The sequence below is a fragment of the Copidosoma floridanum genome, unplaced genomic scaffold, assembly GCF_036245765.1.
Source record: "Copidosoma floridanum isolate Cflo_tuat_1 unplaced genomic scaffold, Cflo_Japanese_pri ptg000026l, whole genome shotgun sequence".
Taxonomy (NCBI): domain Eukaryota; kingdom Metazoa; phylum Arthropoda; class Insecta; order Hymenoptera; family Encyrtidae; genus Copidosoma; species Copidosoma floridanum.
The window spans coordinates 4,855,756-4,881,603 of NW_028321903.1; the positions used below are offsets into that span (position 1 = coordinate 4,855,756).

General features: G+C 34.3%; 1 protein-coding gene across 1 annotated transcript in view; it reads left to right on the forward strand.

Annotated features, from left to right (window-relative positions):
- Positions 1 to 25,848, forward strand: part of spt4 (Transcription elongation factor subunit spt4) — an 81,850-nt gene that overhangs the window by 13,567 nt on the left and 42,435 nt on the right. Inside the window, exon 3 of the mRNA XM_014354868.2 lies at positions 20,423 to 20,478. Coding sequence (XP_014210354.1) covers positions 20,423 to 20,478 — 56 coding nt within the window. The remainder of the gene's footprint in view (positions 1 to 20,422; positions 20,479 to 25,848) is intronic.

Below are 25,848 nucleotides of genomic sequence, written 5' to 3' on the forward strand. Positions count from 1 at the left end.
GTTATTTACCGCTGGCAATTAACCACTTGCTTTTGAATACTAAGTAAAATAAGTTTTTTTTTAAATTAAGATTGTTAGCATTGTGTCTCCATCGCCTGCTTGTTAACAGTTCATGATGTTGTAATAAAAAAACTACTTGAATACTTAACACTGATGCTTGATTATTTACATACTCATAATGTATGAATTAGTTACAAAATACCACGAATGCCTGTTCATCATGCTATCAACAGTTTGCGAAGTAATAATAAGTAACAGTTCAATTACTTACTACTTGTATTTTTTTACCGTTGTCTTAAATAAATTATCTAGTTACTAAAAAAAAAACAAGAACTCAGTGTCTATTTAAAAAAAAAAACTGTACGCTCACTACCTTACGATCAATTTATTATCGACCGCAGTCTTGTTTTGTTTTAAAAAGACCGCTATTTTTTTTTACCCTTAGCAGGTCAAATACCTGCTGTATCGACCTTTACTGTAGTTGATCAACATCAATCTCCCACTACAAGTAAGTCTTATCTAACTTAACATATGAGTCTCGCAAACAGTTTATTCGTCATATTGTTTTAACAACGCATATCCAATCGGGAAGGTGCAATGAGCTTTTTTGTTCATCTCAACGAGCTTGCCCGCACCATGTAATTTTCCGGGATCAAACCTGGCGACCTCCACGAGTATTTAGCCTTACTGGCACATGCGGGGCTCTGTGTGGGTGGACTTTTATTTCCCTAGCTACTCGTGGAAATAAAAATTAAGGCAAATTTTTTAAGGGTTTTGGGGAAGGGGTCTATGCGTGAGGGTGGTAAAGGCCATGGCAACGCAGTGGGAGAGGAGCGCCAAGAAGAGGCTATCTTCAACCACTTGCTGCAGGTTTTGGTCAATCTGGGTGGACTCGTTAAAAAATACGGGACCACCCAGAAGGACATAAGAAGTGGAGTAGAGGAGGCCCTGTTCGCAGCTCAGGGCCTCCAAAAGAAGTTGGCCGACGTCGCTACCGGAGAGGGGGGGTCGGAGTCCCTACCTCTCTTTTCAACTCTTTCAGGGGAGAAGAAGAGAAAGGATGTGGGAAGCTCTCCGAGCCCTACTGTCCCGGCGCGACCGCCAACAAAAAAGACGCGGCGGGCGGAGTCCAGTCCGAACGAAACGGACCGGACCCCGCCCGCAAAGGAAGGAGACGGTGATTCACCTGATACAAAAGAGTGGAGGACCGTCTCCAAAAAAAGAAAGAAAACGAAGTACAAGTAGCACTCCGGGAGTGCAGGCAGAAGTGAAAACTTGAACTTATGGCGCGTTGGGCATTTTTTTGGGTGAGCATTTTTCGGTGCGCTCGCGACATGAGAAATTGTACATAAAAAATCAAGTTTATCAAAGCAATGTGGGCACTTTTTAAATTGACATGAAGTATAACAATATAGAAACTATATTTGAAGGAAGTGGTTTTATTTAAATAAGTAAATATTAGTAAATAGTAAATACAAAATTTATCAATTTTTTTAACACAATACCATAGCAGCAACACAAGTCAAATGAAATTTTTAAATACATAAATTTTCCGTTTAATATTCATTTATAAAATAAATATAAAAAACTCTCAATCTCGTCTGTCGCGAGGACACGAACGAATGCCCATGCAAAGACTGCGTATCAGCGTTGGTCTGAGCATTATTCTACGCTCACAGTTCATGTTTGATCGCACATAGCGCCGCTGACTGGATCCCACCGAGAACTACTTCGCGCGAGAATTTGAATTCAAAATCGTATGATTTTTTCATCAGACAGTAGGCGCGGAAATTCAAATTCAAAAGAATTCTTGGTATACTATTTATGTATGTAATCATACAACATTATCCAATATTTTTAGGCATTAATTAGCCAATGCATACAAAGATTTCTTTCGAATTTGAATTTCTGCGCCTACTGTCTGCTAAAAAAATCATACGATTTTGAATTTGAATTCTCGCGCCAAGTACTTCGCGGTGAGATCCAGACAGCGGCGCTATGTGCGATCAAGCATGAACTGTGAGCGTAAAATAATGCTCAGACCAACGATGCTCTTAGCATGCAGCGCTCTCGCATACCTATACACTCTCAGTATACATATAGGTATGTAATCTCGTCTGTCGCGAGAGCACGAATGAATGCCCATGCAAAGAGCGCGTATAGTATACATATATTATAAGAATACACGCGGAGTATATCTGTGTAAAATCTCGTCTCTCGCGAGAACGGCTGAAAATGCTCACCCGCAAAAGTGCCCAACGCGTCATAAGAAGTTTTCACTTCAAAAAAGAAGAAGATGGAGAAAGAGGAGGGGCTAACCCGAATAAAACTTCGGAGGGGTGCCCGTCTCCTGGAAACGCTAGGAAGCCACATCGGAGGGCCAGGCCAGAGGCAATCCTCATCAAGCCAGCTGAGGATAAAAAGTATGCTGAGGTCCTGGCATAGATGAAAAAGGTGAGCCTGGACGAGCTCGGGGTGGGGGTGGCATCAGTCAGGGAGACGAGGACGAGTGGAGTCCTCGTCGAACTGCGAAAAGCCAACGCTGAGCGTCGCGACGTGTTCGTGGCAGCGTTAAAAAGCGCTGTGGCGGATGCTGGCGGCGTTCGCACCCTCGTCCCGCGTCTCGTCTGGGAAATCCGAGATGTGGACCCGATGGTGACCGAAGAGGAGATTAAGGCGGTGCTGAAGGGTCGTTTCGACGAGGCTGCTCTACTAGAGATGGTCGTGCGGCTTTCGTCGAGAACGACCAGAGGAAACAGGGTCGCCTATATTGATGCCCCTGCGTCTGCAGCGGCGGTCCTCGACAAAATGGACCACCTGCGGCTTGGCTGGGTCAACTGCAAGATTCGGCCCAGGACTAGAGCTGAGCGTTGCTAAAGGTGCCTTGGGTTCGGTCACATCTCTCATCAGTGTGGCGGGCCTGACAGAACCGGGGTGTGCTTCAGGTGTATCAAAAAGGGTCACGTGGCACGGAGCTGCTCGCAAAAATAAGCAAGCTGCTACCTGTGCGAGAACGTGAACCCGAGGCCGGATACCAGCCACGTCGCTGGGTCTGCCAGGTGTGGAGCCCTACGAGCGGTTGTAGAAATAGCTCCGAGGAAATGGCGCTGATCCTGCAGGTGAATCTTAATAGGACAGTGCTCACGCACGATCTGCTGGACCAGTTTTCCCGTTCCCGGGGTGTGGATATGCTCTTTATAAATGAGCCATCCCGCACGTTACTGGGCCGAGGCTGGTACTGCGACAGGACAAGAGGCGCAGCCATCCTGATTCGCAGCGAAAAGTTCTCCGTATCCGATACCGAAGGTGGAGACGGGTTCGTGTGGATCAGGTGTGGAAGTGTTTTCTATGTGAGTTGCTACATATCCCCTAACATTTCGATTGGTATGTTCAGAGAGCGGCTTGTTCTTCTGGACAAGGGCAAACGACCTCCCCTGGTCCCGTCGTCACTCCGACCCTTAAGTATGTTAAACAATGCTGGAAAAATGCTAGAGAGGCTGATAAGAACCTGCTTAGAAAGGGAAGTCAGCCTCTCAGAAAATCAGTACGGGTTCCGAAAGGGGCGATCGACGGTAATAGCTGTGGCTGAAGTTCTCGAGTCGGTCAAGGAGGCATGGAAAACCTCTCATAAGACAAGGAGCGTCTGTGTCCTGGTGACTCTTGTCGTAAAGAATGGAACCTGGTCTGGAACCTGGTCTATAACGAACTTTTGCGCCTTGAAATGCCTCCGGGGGTCAAGCTGACGGGCTTTGCTGACGACGTAGCTTTGCACGTCACAGCGAGATCGCGAGAGGAGGCCGAGCGCAAAATGCGGTGGTCGGTCGCGATAGTGTCGGAATGGCTCCGGGACCAGGGTTTTGAGCTAGCTGTAGGAAAAACGGAGATGGTCGTCCTCACCAGGCAGAGATGGTTCGGGGGTGACTTTCGCCTGAGCGTTGCGGGTGAGGTAATCTACGCGAGTCCGGTGGTGCGCTACCTCGAAGTTTAGATCGATTCACGACTCACCTTCGGAGAGTACATCAGGAGAGCAGCCGATAAAGCCACTAGGATCTCTGGGGCGCTTTCGGGGTTAATGCCGAATGTTGGAGGCCCGTGGGAAGCCAAAAGACGGCTCCTTGCGTCGGTCTCCAACTCGATCCTGCTGTACGGCGCGGAGGTATGGGCGGACGCACTCGCGAGGAAGGATGTCCAAGAACGGTTAACTTTGGTGCAGCGCATCGGATCCCCAAAAATTGCGTGTGCCTACCGCACGGTCTCCTCCGCTGCTGCTATGGTGATAGCACGAACGATTCCCGTCGTGTTGCTTGCGTGGGAGCGGCGAAGGAAATTCCTGGGCTCTGGTGACGAAAGCGATAGTGACAGGCGGGAGGAAACGTTGACGACGCGGCAGCAGGAGTGGGGTCGGACCGGTGTGGGTAGATGGACGCACCGCCGGATTTCGCTCCTGTGGCCATGGGTGGAGAGAGGGCATGGAGAGGTAAACTACCACCTCACCCACTTCCTCTCCGGGCATGGCCAGTTCGATGCCTATCTTCACCGCACGGCGGTGAAGGCATCACCTAGGTGTTTTTACTTCCCTGCCTTGGATGATACCGTTGAACATACGTTTTTTGTGTGTAAGAGATGGCACCGTGAGCGCCAGTAGCTGGTGGATAAGATCGGCGTGGCACCTACTCCTGAAACCATCGTCTCTGAGATGCTCAGCAGCGAAGAGGGTCGGACGGCAGTGGATGGCTTCGTCGGGTCAGTCCTTTGTCAGAAGAAAAAAGAGGAGAGAGCCGCCGTGCACGTAACGGGAGCCCCTGAGTGAAGGATGCGGACTCAAGCTGCGCTAAGTATTTATACTCATCAGCAAGTGGACGCATCAATGAAGCGCTAGAAGACGGGTGCTGGTCATCAGGGACCCCGAGTCCTTTTCAGGACTTGAGAGGATTGGCACCTCTAGCAACTGGTGGTGAGCTTGCTCGCAAAGGCTGTGAGATACGATGTTCTCCCTGGTGGCTCCACCCTGAAGTAATGCTAACGCGGTTCCGGGGTGGATCAAAAGCCACGCGGCATGGGGGGGGGTTTAGTGGGCATGGGTGGTCTAATAAAAAAAATCCACCAAGTCCCACACTACCGCTGTCCCTGCGGTGTGCCTCTATGCATTTTCTCTCCCTCTACAAAAAAAAAAAAAAAAAAAAAAAAAGGAGGCAAACCTTATTAAATTTCTATCATCACTTCATGGAAATATGATGAAATAATCCCCAAAGCTTAGGAACATTTGTGGTAGGAAGATTAATTGCAAAAACTGCTGGCGAGACAAACAAATAGCGAAGCCAGCTAGTAATAAGTAAGTTAGCTGGCTACTTGGTTATTTCTTTAGAATGTTTGTTACAAAAACATACATTGAAGTTGTAACTTTTACACTACGTGTATGCCTATACAACAAGTAACTGAGAAGATAACGTATATTATTGTTAAATCTTTCATAAGGTAAAGTACCCAGTAGTTGGACAGAAATAAAAATAGCATCAGTAGTTGGACAGTCCAATATAATTAACATTTTCGAATAGAAGACGTTTTAAAATAGGAAAAAAAAATTTATTTATAATCCATTGATGCATAATAATGCCTCATAAATAAATTTATCCTTAAAACTCTTTTTCGCTTCGACGTAAAAAAATATGTTTTAAATGCGAAGTATGTAAGATTACTATCCAAAAATAGATCCTTTTCATAAAATAGGAGTGTACTTGGACACGGAAAAAATCGCTGAAAATTATAATTTATAGTTGGGCATAGAACGTTCAAGTTATTTTCTAACTGAAGGAACCTCGCAAAATGTATATTATTATAATTTTTATTGAGTTTATCAGAGTTAAATACATCAAAAAATACAAATAACTCTATCCCAGAATAGCTTCCATTCGATAATATAAGATTTTTCCTATACCTGGTACTTGAACAGTAAAAAACACTTAAATTATTGATTATTACTGAATATAACATGTTAATGTTACTGTTGAAAACTAAAATAAAGTTAAAAGATAACCAAAAACTATACCATGTAGTGAAAAAGATTATAATCATTGAGTAGTTGAGCGATGTGAGAAAGCATTTTGAAATTAGGTCTACCCTCACCTCTTTTTCAATTAATTAACATAGGATATCTTACTACTGGTCCCAAGTCGTATGTTGGTCCCAGTACCTAGACACTGGGGTCCATATACTGGGTCTTGATGATTTTTCTTTGATATTAATTTTTTCTCTGTTTATTAACCTGATATATTTTTTTTTCTAATGAATAAAAAGAATTTGAAATAATTAATGCAAGGTTTTTTTTAACATCATTTTTTGTTAGTTTTTTATAAATCAGCAGGAAAATTTCGACTGTTAAAAGTGTCCAACTACTGGGTACTTTCCTTATTTGGCTTTCTTACTTTTTTGTTGTAATTGGTACAAAAACTGATTAAAGACTTTTGCTATGTTTTACTTTTTTGGGAAGAATATTGTGCCTGATGATTCGTTTATTACAATGAGCTATAATTTTGTTAGAATGATCCACAAGCTTTCTAAAATATTTGTAAACATAATAATTATTACATAAATTTTCAGGCTTTCAGAATAAATTTTCTCCTAGAAGTCGTGTAGAAAATTAAAAAATAATGAAAAAAATAGTATAAAAAATGTTTTTTATGTAATTAAAAGTAGAAAATATAAAAGAAAATGTTTGACAAATATCTTTTTTAGGAGCATACTGATTTTACTAACTGTCACGCAGTGATTTCGAAAAAGTTAAAAGAAAATAGGGCACTGTATTATGCTTGCTCTTAACAGCAGAAAAAAAAGCCTGGCCCACAGATTGTAGTGTATGTGTGCATACAGTCGAAAATGTATTCGTAAACTAGCTCACTGAAAGTTTGTCGCAAGCTTCATTGTCCTGAAGTTCATGCATTCTGTGCGTAATGTAGTGGCAACGAACACCTAGGGGTTAGTGGAAGCAGAGCCTGCGATCATTGCACACGTATTTCGAGTCTATGCCAGCAAATGATTACAGCGATCTTCGCAAACCAAGTGCCAGCACGAGCAGGCCCGCATGTTGGGGGTGGGTGGTATCGACAAAAAAAATTGATTGTTTAAAAAAAAAAGAAAAATTGATCTTTTTAAGATCGATCAAAATCGCTCATCCTTACAGCGTATGTTCGCCAAGCACCTCGCCAACCTGCTTTACATCGGATATTTCTCATGAGTCACAAACATATGTAAAAATATTTTTGCATAAGGCAGCGTTCAGATAGAGCGGCAATGGCGTGGCACAGCGAACTATTAACTTACCACAGCAGTTGGCATTAGCTACATTAGCTCCGATTGGCTAATATTTTTCTGCGCTGTTGACGCTTTGTCTGAACCCAGGCTTTCAAGCATGATGGACGTATTATATTCAGCCACAGGGTGGCGTGTCGTTATCATGTACCTTTTGATAGTATGACTTACGCTAGACACTAGTATTCTCGTCTGGATCCCGTACAGTAATGGGTGTAGGTGTGTCACACCAGATACTATACACCACCTAGCTAACCCTGCCTATAAACTTTTTCAATCCCGAAATTCAATTGCTCTCGGCTGCAATAGCAATACTATTCCCCCCTCTTCTCTGGAAAGCATTGCTTTTATTGCATTGCACGCTTTATTTACATTGCGTTTGGACGCACCCTTAGTGTTCGTGCATGTGTCTACACGTATAATACACGTATAGACTAGTTAATATTTTTATTTTTATGAAGTGAAAATTTATGAAAAAATCTTTGCCTACACGGTAGATCCATGCAGACAGCCAATACTCAAGGAGTTTCATGTTACTCAACCTTTAAGTACTGAAAAATCCGTCGTGTATTAAAAAGGAAACAAGACAAACGAAAAAATAAAGTTATCCTTCTATAAAATCATATGGCAGATAATGTAATTAAAAATATAAATATACTTCTATGGAACGATGTTGTGTACAAAGGTAGTTCAATTATCGTTGGAATGAGTATACTTACGTTAGAAGGGTGTGGTTTCAATTAATATTTTAATATTTCATAACTGAACAATTATAAGCAATACATTACGGCTTAATACTATACAAACAACATGTAGGCTGTCCAGTAAAGTAAAGTCACCTATTATGAAATGGATTTCAGGCACTTTTTTTTTGACTGACAATAGCAATAATTTAGTAAAACTTATAATAAAAGTCCAAACAGCCTTGGAATCACTAAGTTGTCGTTTATTATTTGCATTTTTTACTTTTCAAATACAATCAATTTAAAAAATACTGTATGAAAACAGCTAGAGGACTTTAGGCTCCTATTATGAAAACTGATTAATAATACTATTAATCGCTTTGTTACTAACCTAACTCGCGTTATTTCTTAAGTTTTTTTATAAAATAAATAAAAAAGTATAATGTATAACAATTGAAAATAATCCATGGTAATCGTAGGTAAAAATAAAATAACACTCATTTTTAATGCGAGAATTAAAAAAAGGCGTTGCTAAATTATGTTTTTATTTAGTTTAAAATAAATATAAATAATATTTGAATCACAATAAGATAGTTTCAATAAATAATTAACTTTTAAAGTAGTGTGAAGAAATAGTAAACCATAAAAGGTACCTAATGGAATTAAATTTTTTTTATTATTCTTTTTGATTGCAGAGCCTTCATTTCTAAGTCTAATCTTTTTTTTCTCATCATCTAATTTTTTTTTCTGCATCTAATTGTTTTTTGGCATCTCTTAGTTGTTTTATCTTGGCAGCTTTTTCAGATTTTTCTGCATCCTTTGCCGTGCAGCTTTGACCCATTCATCAGAAGTTCCTACAAGAACTTCTTGTTTTATCCAGTTTTTTGAAGTTTTGTCTTTAAGTTTTTTGGCAAAAAATCTGTAGGACATTTGAATGAGTTTTTGAACACTTCTAAATCAACAGAAACATCTTATTATTTATTTATTAAGAGTCAATACATCAATAAAATGTTTTATGCATTAGTTTTTATTATACCTGTACTAGTAGCTGATCCCACTTCAGTTGATTGGGTTTCTGTAGAACTAGCGTCAAATAATGCAGCTTGATTTGAACAATATGAGTCATTGACTGGTAATGTAGTTTCTGAAGAACTTGCATCATTTAATACAACTTTATAAGAACTGTGTATGTTATTTACATATAACACAGTTTCTTCAGGAAAACCAAGATCACATCCTTTCATATTTTGAAAAGTGTGGAATCAGTAAACTTACGAATATAATAGAATTACTTTATTTTATAAAGTACAATAAATACGAAACCTTATACAGTTTCATTCGTATTGTTTGTTATAGAGGAAGCTTGAGGCTCAATACTGTTTTCATCGTGTATCAAATTTTCCTCATCTGTATTTGGAACTACTGCACCACTCTCGTCAATGTAACACTCAAGTACACGATAGTCGAGATGGGAATCATTCAATATCAAATTCAGGAATCAAAAAATATTATTGTTAGAATCAAATTTCAAAACGTTGCAGCGTACATTACCAATAACTGAATAATTTCATCAATTTACTCAAACATAAAAAATTGTTGTCACTTGATTTTAGAAAGTCCAAGTTTTATACTCTGTCTATAAATTTATATACATACTGAAGTTTTGTGTGTATAAATGCAAACAGTACAAGTTAATTAAATTAAATATAAAAAAAGGACGAATTAAACTAAAATTCAAAAAAAGTGACCTAATAAAAACGTGTTGAAAAGACAAGTTACCAGAGTCTCTCTGACAGTTAAGCCAAAACTGAATGAAGCCTTGATTTTCACTTGAGCCACTCCAGAGTTGACTTGATCGACAATCTAAAAACTTCTATAGCAAGACAGGTGTTAAATACTTTTCAAAAAATGAATTCATAGTATCTTGTGGACTTATGCAGTTGACAAAATCTGAATTATCTATTTCTTTTTCAACTTTTTTTTCTTTTTTTGTTTAAAGTATTGTATTCCACAGCATCTGGATTAAAAGGTACTAACCCAGCAGAAGCAAAACCACTAATTATAGCATCCTTGCTTCCTACAAAAATCTTTATGGCTAGTTCCAAAGCACAAGCAAAATCTTCCTTCTTCAATCTTTTGTTATTATTTTTAGCTTTCCATAATTTGACAGCTTTTTTCCAAGCTACTTTTAAAGGATGGAAGGAAGCTATATCAAGAGGCTGAATTATGTGCGTTGCATTTGGAAACAAGGCAATAATCTCTATTTGATGCTCGATACAGAAGAGGAAGAGTAACGTGAGATGCATGCCCATCTATATAAATAACTACTGGCAACTCAATGTTTTCTTTTTTGAGCCAAGGATACATGACATTTGAGATATACTCAAAAAACGTAGCGCTGGTCATCCATCCTGAGTCAGATTTCCCTATGGCCCATCCATTTAGACACTTCTCTATTATATCATCTGGTAGATCTCCTTTGTACTTGTACAAAATCATGGGTGGTGCCAATGTGCCATCAGCACTACACATGAATAAAGTAGTAAGGCTCTCTTTTTCTGACGCATGAGTAACTTTATATACATTGGCTGCTCCTTTTTTAGCAAGCACTTGACTGGCACTAGGACACAGCTGCATGTTGTTTTCATCACAGTTGAAAACCCTAGAGGTCTTTAAGTCAAGCAGATCTTTTTTCTGCGGGAACTTCTATACCTTACAAAACCATGATTTCAAATCTTCTTCTTAAACAGCAGCTCTGCATAAAGTCAGATTCTGTGCTGACCTGATGCTTGGATTTGGATGTTTTGATTTAAAATTTTTCAGCCAGTGTTTCCTGGTCTATTATTTTTCTTGAATACACTTTGCAGACCTTTATCAGTGACATACTTCTGAATTGAATCAAGCAGCTCTGTTTGCGTTATTGGAGATCCAGTCTCAGCTCTATGTATTATCCAAGAAACAATAGAACTTTCCTCTTCAGCTGATAAAACTGTAGGAGGTCCACTTTTTTTAGTGATAGACTCTGGATTCTTCAGTTTTCTCCACAGTGTTGTGGATGGTATACCATGAGTACTAGCTGATTTAACAAAAGTATGTCCTTCATTCACTGCTTTTATAGCTTGCTCCAGGGAATTCATAGAATAACTTTTCCTTCGTAGCTTTATTTTATTCACAACTTTCTTCACTTTTTTTGTATTTCTTTCAGCTTTACCAACGACAGTTTCTTTGATTCTGCTTGTCGCCTTTTTTAATCCTTTCACTTGTTTCTTTTTACCAGTCCTTTTTTTGTCTTTATCTGTACTCTTGATTTTCATATTTACTTTTAATGAAGTATTGTTTTACTAAAATGAAGCACAGTGCTAATAAAATTTAGAAGTATCCTATAAGTAAACAATGAGTTGAGAAATTTTTAGGTTAGAAATGTATGAAGGTGCGATAAACGCTTATTTTTTTATACCTGTGATGTTTCGCGTCAAAAATATGCGTGTGATGTCTTTATGAACACCAGCTATCAACTATTTTTGACTTTTAATAACCTTTATTATGTTTAAATCTCTTTTTTTCAAAATAGGCTCACGTCGGTATGCAGGGGCCTCTTAATTATGAAATGCTTGTTATCGATTTTTCATAAGTAGGATCATTTTGGTACAAGAGTAACCTATTATAAAATACGTGTTTTTTTTAATATAAAAAAATTTATTTAATGACATTGTGTACAAATATCAAATTATATATGCATTAACGTTCACTGAAAAAATTTTAACATTAGGAAACCTTTTTTACAGTTTTAATTCAACTTTTACAAGATTGAAAAATTCTCTAATACTTAATGGTTCCGCACCCCTGTGCTCAGATTTTTTAAAGGCGTTACTTTGAAATTTTTTAAAATGTATTTAATAGTTAAATTCGAGATCCAATTTAATACCGTTACATATTATTAAACATAAACTACTGAAAAAAAATTTTTTTACATAGAAATTAACTCTTTTACTGAAACACAATAATTATTTCAATAGAGATTTCATAATAGGAGCCACTTTTGGAAATTTTTCATAATAGGTGACTTTACCTTACAAGACTGTGCGCTTCCAACGAATCTTCTAAAGATTTAAAAAGCAGGGGAAAACTGTTGGAAAAAATTATATCACGTTTAGTAAAGAATTACAAAAATGCTAAAAGAATTTTCTATGGTAATAAGTGTATATAACTTGTGATGTATTACAACACATGTAACGTACGCGAATGAGTGTGTGTACGAATGACAATACATGTAGCGTGTATGAGTGTGTTTATGCGTAGCGTTTCGAGCGTCTCAACTATTCGAGTACTATAGTCAGTCAGACGTAACCAGACGAACAGTCTAGAGCAAGTGCGTGTAGCCAAGAGGCAGTACGTCTTATTGTCAATGCGTAACGCTGTACTAATACTTACCTATTCAATACTTATACATATATATATATATATATATATATATCTATATACATTATACCACATAGATATCATGTGTCTCTTTTCATTATGGAACCTTTCCCGCACATATAAGTGTCAATGACGTAGTGCAGTGCACATACATCACATAACCTACAAATAAATACCTATAAATATAATATGCTATTCGACAGACTTGCTTTAATCTTATGATTCAACATCTTAGAAATTGAGGGGGCATAAGTAAATAGTGAATAAAAAGTTTCGGCAGATGTTTATATTATAGTTTGTTGTTTGATGTTTATAATATACTAATTTCTAAAAGCATAAGTTACAAGCTTCCTTAAATACTTTATGTACTTGTGAGTCGTGTTCAACTTAACCTAAAGCAATAGCAGTATCTTTAAACGAACTATAATGTATGTTATGAACTGTTTTCAAACTTTCGAAAGATTTAGCTCTACTTGCCCGATTTAAAATAAATTTTAAAAAACGCTTAGTCGTTAGGCGACACTGTATTTAGTCGCCCAATTGTTAAGTTATGTTTAACTTCTTTTTTTAAACCTATGTTTTAGCGTTTAATTGAAACAGTAATATTCTGGAACATTCACGTATCTATTTTTTTTGCGAAACTGTCTCTTTTATTTAATTTAAACCAAGCCGTTAATGCTGTTTCGAAATTATCTATAGCTTTAAACATATTTATTTTCTTGAAAAACTGTTTTTTGTGAATTTTCCACACAGAGAAAACTTTTGCAATTGCCATGCTGCTTCCATAGAGATTAAATAGTGACTTACTACGTACTCTGATATTTCATAAAAAATTTCTTCATTGTCTTCTTTATCACTCGTATTTGTTGTTGTTATTTTACAGAATGCTCTATCTTCTCCTTTACGAATATAATCAAAAATATGATTTGTACTTTGATTATTTCAAATTAAAAAAAAAAATTGTATCTTCTTCTTCGAATCTCAGTATGTACTGGTAAGTTAAATACAGAATGGCTTTGTCTACGCAGTTATTAAGTTTAACACATAAATTAAATGTGTTTAAAACTAAATAAATATAGCTAAATAAATATAATGAGATTTGTCAGAAATCGTTGAATCATAAATAAGTATCCTAAGAAGGGACCAGAGGGGATCCTCAAAATTATGAGGGGGCTTGAGGAGGGGCGAGGGGGGTCTGAAAAAGTAGGATAATTTTCATTCATTTGAAATAAGAGAAAAACGTTAGGATTTTTGCTATATTTTGAGGGAAGGTTCAAAAAATATTCAAAAATTTTAAGGGGGTCGAGGGGAGGAAGGTTGGAGACTGAAGTTGGTCTTACAACTAATATATATATATAAGACATTTTTCATCGTAAAAAACATTTACCAATTAGTAAGTACAACATTTTTTAGCATGTTCACATACTTATGTTTACCTTTTGAGGGTGTCAACAACCACGATTCTTTCACAGGCTCATAATTAAGCCGGATCTATGTTTTTCTTTAATAAACAAACAACAGAACATAAAACGTTAACTTGAAAAATGTTTTTTTTTAAAAAGAAAAAGCATAAGTTCTGGCTTTTTTATACTTCACACCATATATATAGCATAATTGTATCTACAACGCAGCTCATCTATTCCGTTGCTTTAACATTCGTACGTCTTCAACTTTTTTTTTTAACACAATGGAGTGTATAAATGATTTATTATAGGTTGAAGATATAATGGTGAATTAAAGTAAGTCATTTCTAAAGATATTCATTATAAAATTATCTTAAATAATTATATTTGTACAACATTGCAACTTGTTGCTGTGGGTGATCAATAGTTTTGAAGAGAGGAAGATTCGTTTGTTGCTTATTTTATCCTATATTTTTATAGTAAATAGTGACTGTTAATTGTTTTTATTAAATTTTATACATTAAATAAAACGAATAATTTCTAAATGTTCATTTTTTGTTAACTTGAACATTCCAGATCATTTAAGTTATAATTATTTATTTATCTCGTGATAAATATATTTCATCGTATATTTTTCGGTTTAACTCTGTCAACTTGATATTTCATCGTATTCATTATGACTATATACAGCAAACGTCCACCAAAAAGCGAATGGAACTTCGTTTCAACTTGGGGCTCGGAGACCCCTCCCGGTTACTATTTTTTTTCCCATGAATACTGTTAAAAATTTCGGAGGCATATTTAAGAAAATGTATTTGAAGTATTCTTACAATTCCGTGATTGAATTTTACAATCCCATTTTAATAAAATATTAATGTAAAACTTAAATTTTCTCAAAATAATAGTAACTTTCAGTAGTCCATTGAAAAAAATATCAAGAAAAATATTGAAGTTCTTAATTTAAACAAACATTAATTTTCAACTTCTTCATAAATTCTAAATCTCAGTAATAAAATTTCAAATAACTACTGAATTTCTTTTTAAATTATAAACTCAATCCAAAATTAATGATGTGCTTTTAATAACTGTTTTAAAACAAATTATAAATTTTTGGTAGTTTCATAATATTATTTCAATAACGAAGTATAAATCTGTAATCTTTAAAATTTTGAGTAGTTCGATGAGTATTTTAAATTTTACTTATTAAGCTATTTAAATTCTGTTTTGATTCCATTTTCAATCCATCATCAAATTTTTAATAAATTTCACCAATAAACAATGCTTTCTACGGATCCAGTTTGTTATCCTGCATTGCAAAGATGAAGTTATGAAAAATTTGTATAGAAACCATACTTATGATTATATTATCGACAAAACAATTGCAAAGTTATAGCGCATGCGAGTAATCAATATATTACACGTTTAAAACAAATTTGATAATTCAAGTATAAAATAACAATTGCCAAAATAATAATTGACGTGTTTATTTAATTTTATTTAAATAAAAAGTTACTGGAACTGAAAAAAAATAAAAATTCCAATATCGGTCTTGAACCTGAGTTCAATGTATCTGAAAATGTTACCGCTACCATCTCAGCTAATACATCCAACTCAAGTTGAAGGTTAAAACTTACATATATTCATCGTATATACGAGAGCTTATCCATGACGGCTTGATATTTTTGAATATTTGATTTTATTTCAATCTAATAAGAAGTTAGTACTTGTTAATTCATTAAACGTATATTCCTTATTTGGTAAGGGACAGCTTCAAAGCACGCTGTGTCGTTAAGTTTTTATATAATTTAAAAATTCAGATAAGCAAGTGCGTTGGGTTACAGAGTAATGGATGCTTGAAATTTTATTTACTGATTACGTGAATAAAAGTGCTAACATAAAAGTGTAATGGAATATTGGTTGGGTTAAATCCATGATTTGCATGGGGTATAAGGTATAACTGCTTTTGTTATGCCGTGTGCTTCGTACTTGTGCATATGGCTTAGGTCAAAGTATTACGTTAACAATAAAATTAGTTCATTTTTTTTGTACCGATAAAATGTATCCTCTACTACTACTACTTATATCATTACTTATATGTACTGATATTCAACAGAAAACTGTCAAAATACGTCGCAATTCTCAATTGTCAATGAGAGAGGAATTATTACACACTTGAAATATATTTATGGGAAGATGTAGGCTTATCTATAACACATCTTCAACAAATCCATCTTAAAGTTAAGGAATTTTCTTAAATTTACTGACCCATCTTAAATTCCATTTTAAAAGCTAGCTTTACTTTTAATTAAGTTACGTGCTAGAAAAAAAACAAAAGAATTTCATTAAATTTACAAAGAAATCAAAATATAGTAAACGCTTCGTAAATATTTTTGTAATATTCAAAAAAATTTTGAATTAACAATCAATGTATATCTTTTGAAAAGATTTCAATGAATTTTCTTATTAAATTTAAAAATATTTCGAAATTTAAAAATATTTTTAAATTTACGTTACTATTTCTTAATTATTTATGACATAACAAGATTTAAATGTACGATTACAAATTCTGTCTTAAATTGTTAGTAGAACTCATAACATATTTAACAGTGTATATGTTTAATATTTGATTATAAAATTACTATCAGCAGGGTACATGTGGATGCATTATAAAACGTTAAACTAATATTTTCGATGGGTCTACAATACTTATGACCGATGTTCCAATAAATTATTTGTTTAATTCATGGTTTAACTTGATAAAATACAAATTTTTTGGTAGAGATAAGTAAAAACTAACAAAATACTTCAATGATCCGGTGATCAATCACTTGCTACTATAGATTTATCAGCATTAACGGCTTGATTTAAATTAAATAAAAGAAATAGTTTCGCGAAAAAGTTAGAAACGTGAATATTCCAAAATATTACTGTTTTAGTTCAACGCTAAAAACGTAGGTTAAAAGAAAAAGAGTTAGATGTAATTTAATAATAGGATGACCGAATATTGTGTCACCTAACGACTCTAAGCGTTTTTTAAAATTAATTTTAAATCGGGCAAGCAGAGCTAAATCTTTCGAAAGTTTGAAAACAGTTAATTACATACATTAAAGTACGTTTAGAGATACTGCTATTGCTTTAGATTTAGTTAAACACGACCCAAAAGTATATTAAATATTTAAGGAAGCTTGTAACGTTATGCTGCCAAAGATTAGTATATTATAAACATTAAACTATAAACTATGTTATAAACATCTGCTGAAACTTTTTATTCACTTTTTACTTATGCCCCCTCAACTTCTAAGATGTTGAATCATAAGATTAAAGCAAGTCTGTTGAATATCATATCATATTTATAGGGATAGCTTAAGTACAAATAGTGAGGAAGACTTGTAGCAGTCGTCGTCGTCGCTTGCTTTTGTTAGGTGCTCAGCTGTACAGCTATAGCCAACATTTCCACTCCTCTCCTCACAGGCGCACATTCAGTATACACTCTTAACCAAAGTAGGAAAATGAACGCTTAAAAGTAGAAATTATATAAAACAAAAGTAGAAAACCGTAAAATCCTACTTTTCAATAGTAGGAACATTTCTTTCCTTCTTTGAAAAGAATTGATCACGTCATTTCATCTTGCAAAAAGTAGAAATTATGTCTTTCATACTTTCCAAAAGTGTACATCAAAATTTGGTTTTTTTGAAAGTATAATATTATCAAATTGTACTTTTCAAAAGTATGATATAACAATTTATACTTTTCAAAAGTATAAAATTCAGAATTTAGACTTTTCAAAAGTATAATATGTCGTATACACTGGGGATAACTACAACAACGTCGACATAACCTGTTAATTCTCGTTCCAGTCAAAAGGCATCTATATACTTTTTACTTGACAGTTTTGTTACTTTTTTATTTTAATGAAGTGAAGTAAATTAATAAATGTCGTTATACCTGCAACTACCTGAGGTAAATACTCACTTTTAACGAATTTCATTGTCTGTATAGATGTAATAGAGAACTTCTGGAAAGTAGAAAATATTCATTTGTATTTTTCAAAAGTAGAAATAACAAAATTTTTACTGTTAAAAGTAGAAAATACGATATTTCTACTTTTGAAAAGTAGAGTTTTTGATATTATTCTTTTAAAAGATCAAATTTCATATTTTATACTTTTAAAAGCTTGAATTGCACGTATTCTACTTTTGAGCGTTCATTGTCCTACTTTTGGTTAAGACAGATCCACTCCTTTCCTTGTAGGCGCATGCCCCTACCATGCTTCTCAAATAAAAAAAAAATTGTACACCTGGTTCAGCCACTTAAATACAACGGTGTGCTCGAACCAGTATAAAAAAGTGGGCGCACTCCGTAGCATTGCAGTCAGCAATCTTCTTTGTAATCTCTGATGTTGCCATATTAACTGAAAAAATTTCTCGCGTGGTTTTTAACGTCTGCAGACATTTGTGGTAAGACTGTTTTTGAATCATTCCTAAAAATTTTTTATTGAAGATCTTGAAAAACGATAAGCAAAATAATGCTTCATTACATTAAAATGAAATATTTTAATTTAAAGAAAAATCATGTAAAGATTATGGATTACTTGAACCAAATGAAACTTTAACATCTCAAGATATTGAGGACAATGAAAATGTAAATAATTTAGAAACAAATTTCAAAAACTCATATGTTAAACTGAGTAGTAGTCAAAAGAAAATTTTGAATGATATTATGAATAGTCTAAAATGTATTTTATTGATGTCCAAAAGGTTCTGGAAAAATATGGTAGTACAAAACATTAAATTTTATTTTTTGTTAATAAAGACAAAGGTTATATCAATGGCTTGGACTAAAATTACTTTCATTTTATTTTCAAACAGATAAAAAGTCATAGAACATTTTTATTACCATTGATTTAAATAACATTCAAAGTTTTTTTTAGAATACGAAACTGATAAAAAAAAAAAAATTTCAAGAAATAAATAATTATTTGGGGTGAAGCTTCAATCATCGCTGAAAAAGCTTTGGAAATGGTGGACACAACTTGAAATGACATGTGATGATAATATTCCATTCGGTAAAAAATTATTCATTTTAGGAGTCGATTTAAGGGGGCTCCTTCGCGAAAGTCCCCAAACAGAGATATATTATTTCTTGTAAATAAAAGTCTACTGAATTTAATGGTGGTCTAAATTATATTTCGAATGGGTCAAAATTTTGAGAAATCCGAGCTCAAAGTTATAACTATTAGCACGTGTTCCTATAGGGCAGCGTGAAAAACAATTTGTTTTCGTTTATAATAAACCTAAATTAAATGTCCCAGCAGACTGAATATATACGTTTTGTAGATGAAGTCTTCCTCTGTAATATGCTGTATTAAAAATTGTGGATAAAGGACCATTTTAGCGAGATATTTGTGATGGAAATAAATGAATAGTGTCCGGGAGGTCATACGTTATTAAAAATATCATAATGATTTTCAGACACATTTGTTTATTGAAAAACAAAACTTTATTTTTTGTTTGTCTTTGACCTCAGCAGTAGTCGTAGGAGCCCCCTTAATACAGATACTTCCAGTGATTAAGCATAGGTGTAAAAAACAATAAAATCAACTATAAAAACAGGCTCCTAATTTCTTGGACATTCAATATTGTCGAATTAATCGAAACTATAAATACAACTCGTCATAGACATTATTTTTGTCACCCTTTTAACAACATTTTCGAAATAAATTTTTAATGAATTGTGTCCTTTCTAGGAAAAAGTGAATAACTTGTTTCTGAGGAGCGCAATGTAATTTCGTTAAGAATTACTATTTCTTCTTACTTATCACCAGTTGATATCTCATAAATTATTAAGTTACTGTACGAATTTAAAGGCAACAACATTCCAGCGAAATTACACTTAACGTACTTTCTGTACACCTTTCACTCAACTCTCTTCAGCTCAAAAGCGTTCTGAATGCAGATTGTGGTCTCCAATAATGGCAACCCAAGAACTGTTTTGATATAGTATTACTGATATGATATAATGCACTTATTATCGCAGAAATCAAAGAGTGTAAGTAATATTTATCCAACTTTAGTTTCAAGGTTAGTTTTCATCCTTGCATAAAACTATTGTCACAGAATTTTACTTAAAGACTGTTTCTCAAACTGCCATTCAGATGCTTTTAAAAAGTGTTCTTAATATGGCTCCGCACTAATTCAACATGGCTACACCTTGTAAGCCTTTTAAAAAAGGACACATGTATAATATGATGGAATTGTCTGTCATGGTGTTATAAATATGTAATGTAGGCATTTCAGCTACCGAATCAATCTGCCAAGTAGGAGGCTTGGAGCAAGCAACTTTCTATTTTGTCTTCCAAAACAATATTGTCGAGTGCTGAAAAAGACATTTCGTAAGATACCATAGAAAAAATATATTTAGCCATGTAAATGTAGATCTTCCTAAACCAGTCTCTTTTTTTGCTATTTTTGGCTACTGCCTATAGATAGGATATTGGATTTGTTCGGTCTATACGTACTTTAATAATGACTACTACGAATGACACTCGTGTCACCTAAAATCAATTTGAATTTCAAGACTTTAATAATACATGAATGTTTCTGAATGTTCTAGAATGATTGCTGCAATGAGTCCTGAAGAAAGTTGGGTGTCCAAATGGCAAAGGATCAGTAAGTGTTTTACACTTATTTCCATACAGTATTTATTAAAATTTTTTCATCGTTCATTTTGATTTCATCTTTGAATTTTCAATGAAAACTTTCAAAATTAATTACAACCAGACGTAATGACATTCAATACCGCACAACCTCAAAACTAACAGTATCACATAAAAGATATTATACAACAATGCACTTTGTACTCATCGATATCGTTTACAGTAAATTAAAGAAATTTTAATTAACTTTCAATAAAAAATCTCAACACCATGTAGTACTGTTAAAATAGCTTACATTTATGTAGTGCGTAATGACGTCGATTTGAATCGATTAAAAATATAATGATGATACTTGTGATGTCTTGGTATCAAATAATAACCACATAATATAATGTTTAATGAACTTGAAATACATACATTATTGTAAGTAAGAAAATTCATAGAGCTCTAGGCTTAAGGTTGAGCGTTTACAGCCCGGGGGCTAGTGTGCGACTGAACGTGCGACTGACTCATTTCAATACCAACGCAAATTTAAAGTGTCTGTTATAATAAGTTACTGCCTACGTATTACGCATATATTACAATACTGATGTAAGAATAATGAAAAAAAACTTCTGTTGTAATACATTTGTACAATATATACTATTTTCATATGAGATTTTATCACATCAAAAATAATTGAAGCCAGATTTAAAAAGCTTTGAACTTCGGTTTTTCAAAGATTGGATTAGTACTGCGTGATTTTTTTCCAGTTCAGTGACCAACGCCATACTATAAGCTCATATACTAAAAAAAAAGTTAATTTATAATACTACCAATACTATCCTTTATGCAGTATTACCCCTGACATGTTTAGACTGGTCGAAAATCCACTGAATCTCAATTTCAATCTCTATGGGATACTTTTGATACTATACGTTATTGAACTCGTAGATCACGATCAAAATAGTAAAAAATGACAAAACCTTGCTAAATACCATTAACTGAGTTTTTGAAGTTCATTTAAAAAAATTTCTTACCGATTTAGCTTTTTACTTTTGTTTTGTTCCACTCAAAACTTTTAAATAAAAAATATTGTTATGTTTTTCTGTCTAATGCTATACGAGTGAAAGAGACAGATATGCGTAGACAAGCAACAGTGCAGTGGGCCGCCAACTATACTACAGTCATCCGTTGTAGGGACGGTAAAATCCATTCTGATTCCACCCGGGAATCGCATTTTAGTTCTAATAACCGATTGCTGAAAATCGATTCCCAGTTTGCTAAGTTGATTGGGAATCAATTTCGTGAAACTGAAATTTGACTTGTAAGTTTATTGATTATTTTATTTTATTGATTTACTCTATGGAGTATAAACAGAGGCATTTATGACATCAGAACTACTTTACCAACAGCATTATTTCAACTTATAATTTATTAATTTTATAAATATTTGAACGCAAAATAATGAATTGAGGTACGAAGCTTAGTAGGTCTTTTTCCTGGTTAGTCTTTAAAGTACCAGGTAAAGTTCAAGAATTCCGTCAGAGTATCTCTACAGTATTGCTTCAGTCCTTTTAAGAATTTCATATTTACAGATTATCGTTAAAGTTCTTTGACGAAAATCTGTGAGGATGATGCCTAGGTTTTTGGATGAGTTAGCAACGCTATTACATAAAAGTTAACGACTTTGTCTCCATTTATAGGTCTTTTTTGAAGAATGTTATTAATGGACTTGACAGATGGACTAGATATAACAAATAGAAGGTTCTCTTGTTTTTACTAATACTCTATCAACCAATAAAGTAACAAGAGAGTACAATTGCTTATCTAATAAAAGCCTGGTTTTTATCAACCATCGCTGTATCGTGTTATACTTCATATTTTTATGTAAAGCCAAGTACTGGGTAACGTTGCAATCGTTAACCATGAAAAATACTTGTCCTACTTTTGCTGAAATTTTCGTTCTTAATTTTTACACTTCCTAGATAGTTTTGGCACAGTTTTTGTAAAGAAATAATTATCAGCAATTACAATGAATAAGCTCAACGTTTTACAAAAAAAAAAAAAAAAAAAAAAAAAAAAAATCATCACCTAATGATCTGATCAACAACTTAAATTTACGCAAAAAAGTCAACAAAAATGTTCATGAACTATAAACTTCAACCCAACTGACTCAAAGTGTCTAGAAGTTTAGAAGAATACTGCTCTGTATTTGTGTTTTAAAGATTGCAAAATATTAATATCTGTTACTTACAATTATTTTTGTTGAAAACGATGTATAAACTTTTATTTTCAATCCATTGCAACTGTAACGAAATCTCTGCATCGTCTTAGATCAAGAGCTGAGGCCCGAAGGTGGTCAAAAATTAAAAACCAGCCGCAACTCTTTTAGAAATTGAGAAATTTCATGATGCGTAGAGATCCGAAATATTTTCGTCGTATTTTATTTTGTTAAAAGTTATGTTAGCATTTTAGAAACTCCATGTTGTTAATACTATATATTAGCCGCAACCTAGACCAAAACGTAGAAAATAAAACTTTGTTTTCGGAAGTGCCATTTCCGACACGATTGAGGTTCATCTTCCATCCAACATTCAATCATTCAATTTCATTCATCATTCAACATTCAATCTAAAAAAAGTTAACCCCCCCTACAATAAAAATACCTGCCACAACTTAGCCTATCGTTTTGTCACAATAATGTACATTATAAACTAAGGTAGTGGCAAATTGTACATTTAATAAAGGGAATAAATTACCTTGCTTTCGTTCAAATTTTACAACTGCATCCAAAACTGCTTACAAAAACTTTTTATTCTCTATTGATTGGGTCCGGTCGCAGCAGGTATATACATTTTTTGCATTAGGCAATTTTTGTATTCTGACGTAACTCGTCATAGGAAAATTATATAACGATAACACTTTCGATCTCCGCGAAATATATGGTTAATTAACTTTTGTGAGATTGGTGGCAGGTATTAATTTTTTACCTTGTCTGTACCCAGCTTTCGGTCTCAAATGCATGCAACCCACAATAGATAAGTCCCAATTGTGCCGCAAATGTCACTTTTCTTCTAAAACTTTTTATTTTTCTATCGATTAGGCCTGGTTGTGGCAGGTATACATTTTTTGCGTTCGACAATTTTTGTATTCCGACGTAACTCGTCATAGCCAGACAACATCACAAAAACACTTTGGATCTCCACGAATTATAAAGTTTCTTACCTTTTATAAAAATTTTTTAATCTCGTGTAAAAATATGGTTGATGAAGCAAAAATAGTTGCAATATGGTAAACTATAAAGCATCAGATTTACATCGATTTATTTATGATGCAAAATTGAATTTTATGGAAAATTCCCGTCAAAATGAAAAATAAAAAATTTATTTTCCGTCGTATTATATTTTTTAGTGTTCTTAACAAAATCCATTTTTAAAATTTGATCCAACCATACTGTAAGGATCATAGCAGCCACACGAATTACAAATTGATAATCGTTTTGTAAAGTCATTAATAATGTTAGTCAAAAATAATCGCACATGGTTCAAGATATTCATAAAAGGTATTAGTTTGTTTGATTTTGAGAATTTTTTTATCGAAAAGTATAAAAATTATTCATGTTGCGTGATTTGAATTTTAAATAGCGATTTTGTAATTTGTTATGTATTTTGCTAACTATGCATACGCTTGTATGACCGGCACCGGGTTTGTATTATCATGTTGTATGGTGATTTTTTATGAGCCGCTGAAATTAATAAATTGATGTACAGTGAAGTGTCTCAAACACTGCGGCCATCCGCTACGTGGATTAAAACGGGACAATGGCATTAGTTAATCATGATTTTTACAGTCATTGGTGTTCTTTTAATGTAAGCTTATTCTTCGAAAAAAAATTAGAATATATCAAATCATAGATTTTTCAAACGTTTTTAGACATTTCTAACCTGTTCTTATTTTCAATACGTTTTAATATTCACGAATACTTTGCGTCTCGGAACTGTTGGTAGACTTATGAGTAAGGCATAAGACTCTTAGTTGGTGTACTCTATCAAATTTTTATTTTCTTATGAACTAACTGATATCATTTTCGGACACATGCGGAAAAGCTCATAAAAGTGGTTACGTACCTAACGCATAGTTAACAAAAAATTCAGCAGTATGTGGTGTTATGACCTACGTCTCAGTTATAGAGTACGAAAATATCGATAGTACGCTTCATTCTCTGGATGGTTCTGGCCGTTACTTGATAAGGCACTGGAATTTAAGGGAAACTGAATCCTGGAATGGCAGTCTGTGGTACCCTTGATCCTCAGATTACCACAATCAGCAGTGACTGAATGGGGTGTCTAGAAAATAGCTTCCAAGAAATAATGTTCATGTTTTTTGAACACGCTTAGGAACGGGTTAACTCACTAGAACTAACCTTATAGGTCGCGGTACAACTGCAAAGTATTATTTGCTGTGGGCTTTGGAGGAATACGTCAAAATAAAGCGTTGCAAGTTCCACTTAAAACATAATCCTAATTCTAACTTAACTACCTGCTGCTGATCCAAACTTATTTCACATAGTCACGGTTCAAATGTCATGTGGCCCACTTATTTATCAGGATTTATCCTTGAATTCTCATGATTGTTGTTGTGGTTGTTATTATTTTTGTTATTGTTGTTGTTGCGGTTGTTATTACTTTTGTTATTGTTGTTGTTGCTGTTTTTGTTATTGTTGTTGTTGTCATTTTGTTTTCTTATAAATCCTTTTAATCATTCATATGCAATCGTTAACTCATGACCAAACTTGTTTATGTTTGGAGTTTCTAAAAAATCTTTTCTATTACATAACATAGGAGTCATAGCATGTCACGTATGCCCCTCTTTCATTTTAATGTTGCTGTCGTTTAGTTTTCTTTGAACATTTCCTTGAAAGTATAAGTTACTAACTGAAAGCTCAGCTTATTTACGCTTGGAATCAGTTATTGTTTTCTGTGAGTTTGCCCAATTTTCACGTTAGCAGACCGTTATTTCTAAAGGGTAAGCTTGTTTATGTTCAGAGTTGATAATAGTTACTGGAAATTCATCTCTTGTTTGTGTTTCAGGCTTATTTTTTCTGAGGCTAAGTTTGTTTACGTTTAGGATTTCTAAGGATTCCCAAAAAAACATAAAATCAACTCCTAAATTTCCAGAAATTTTTTGTATTGCTCGGAAAAACGTCTTTTGATTTTACTATCGTGACTGTTATGATCGTTATTTTTCTTATGATTATTAATAGTATACTTCGTCACAATGAACGAAAGTATGGCATTCCCTCCCGAGCTGAAAGCAAGGGAGGCAAGATCCTGGGAGTTGATGTCTAGTTTTGTCTCGTTTAGCATACGACGCCTCGTACGAAGATCAGCACAGTTCAGAT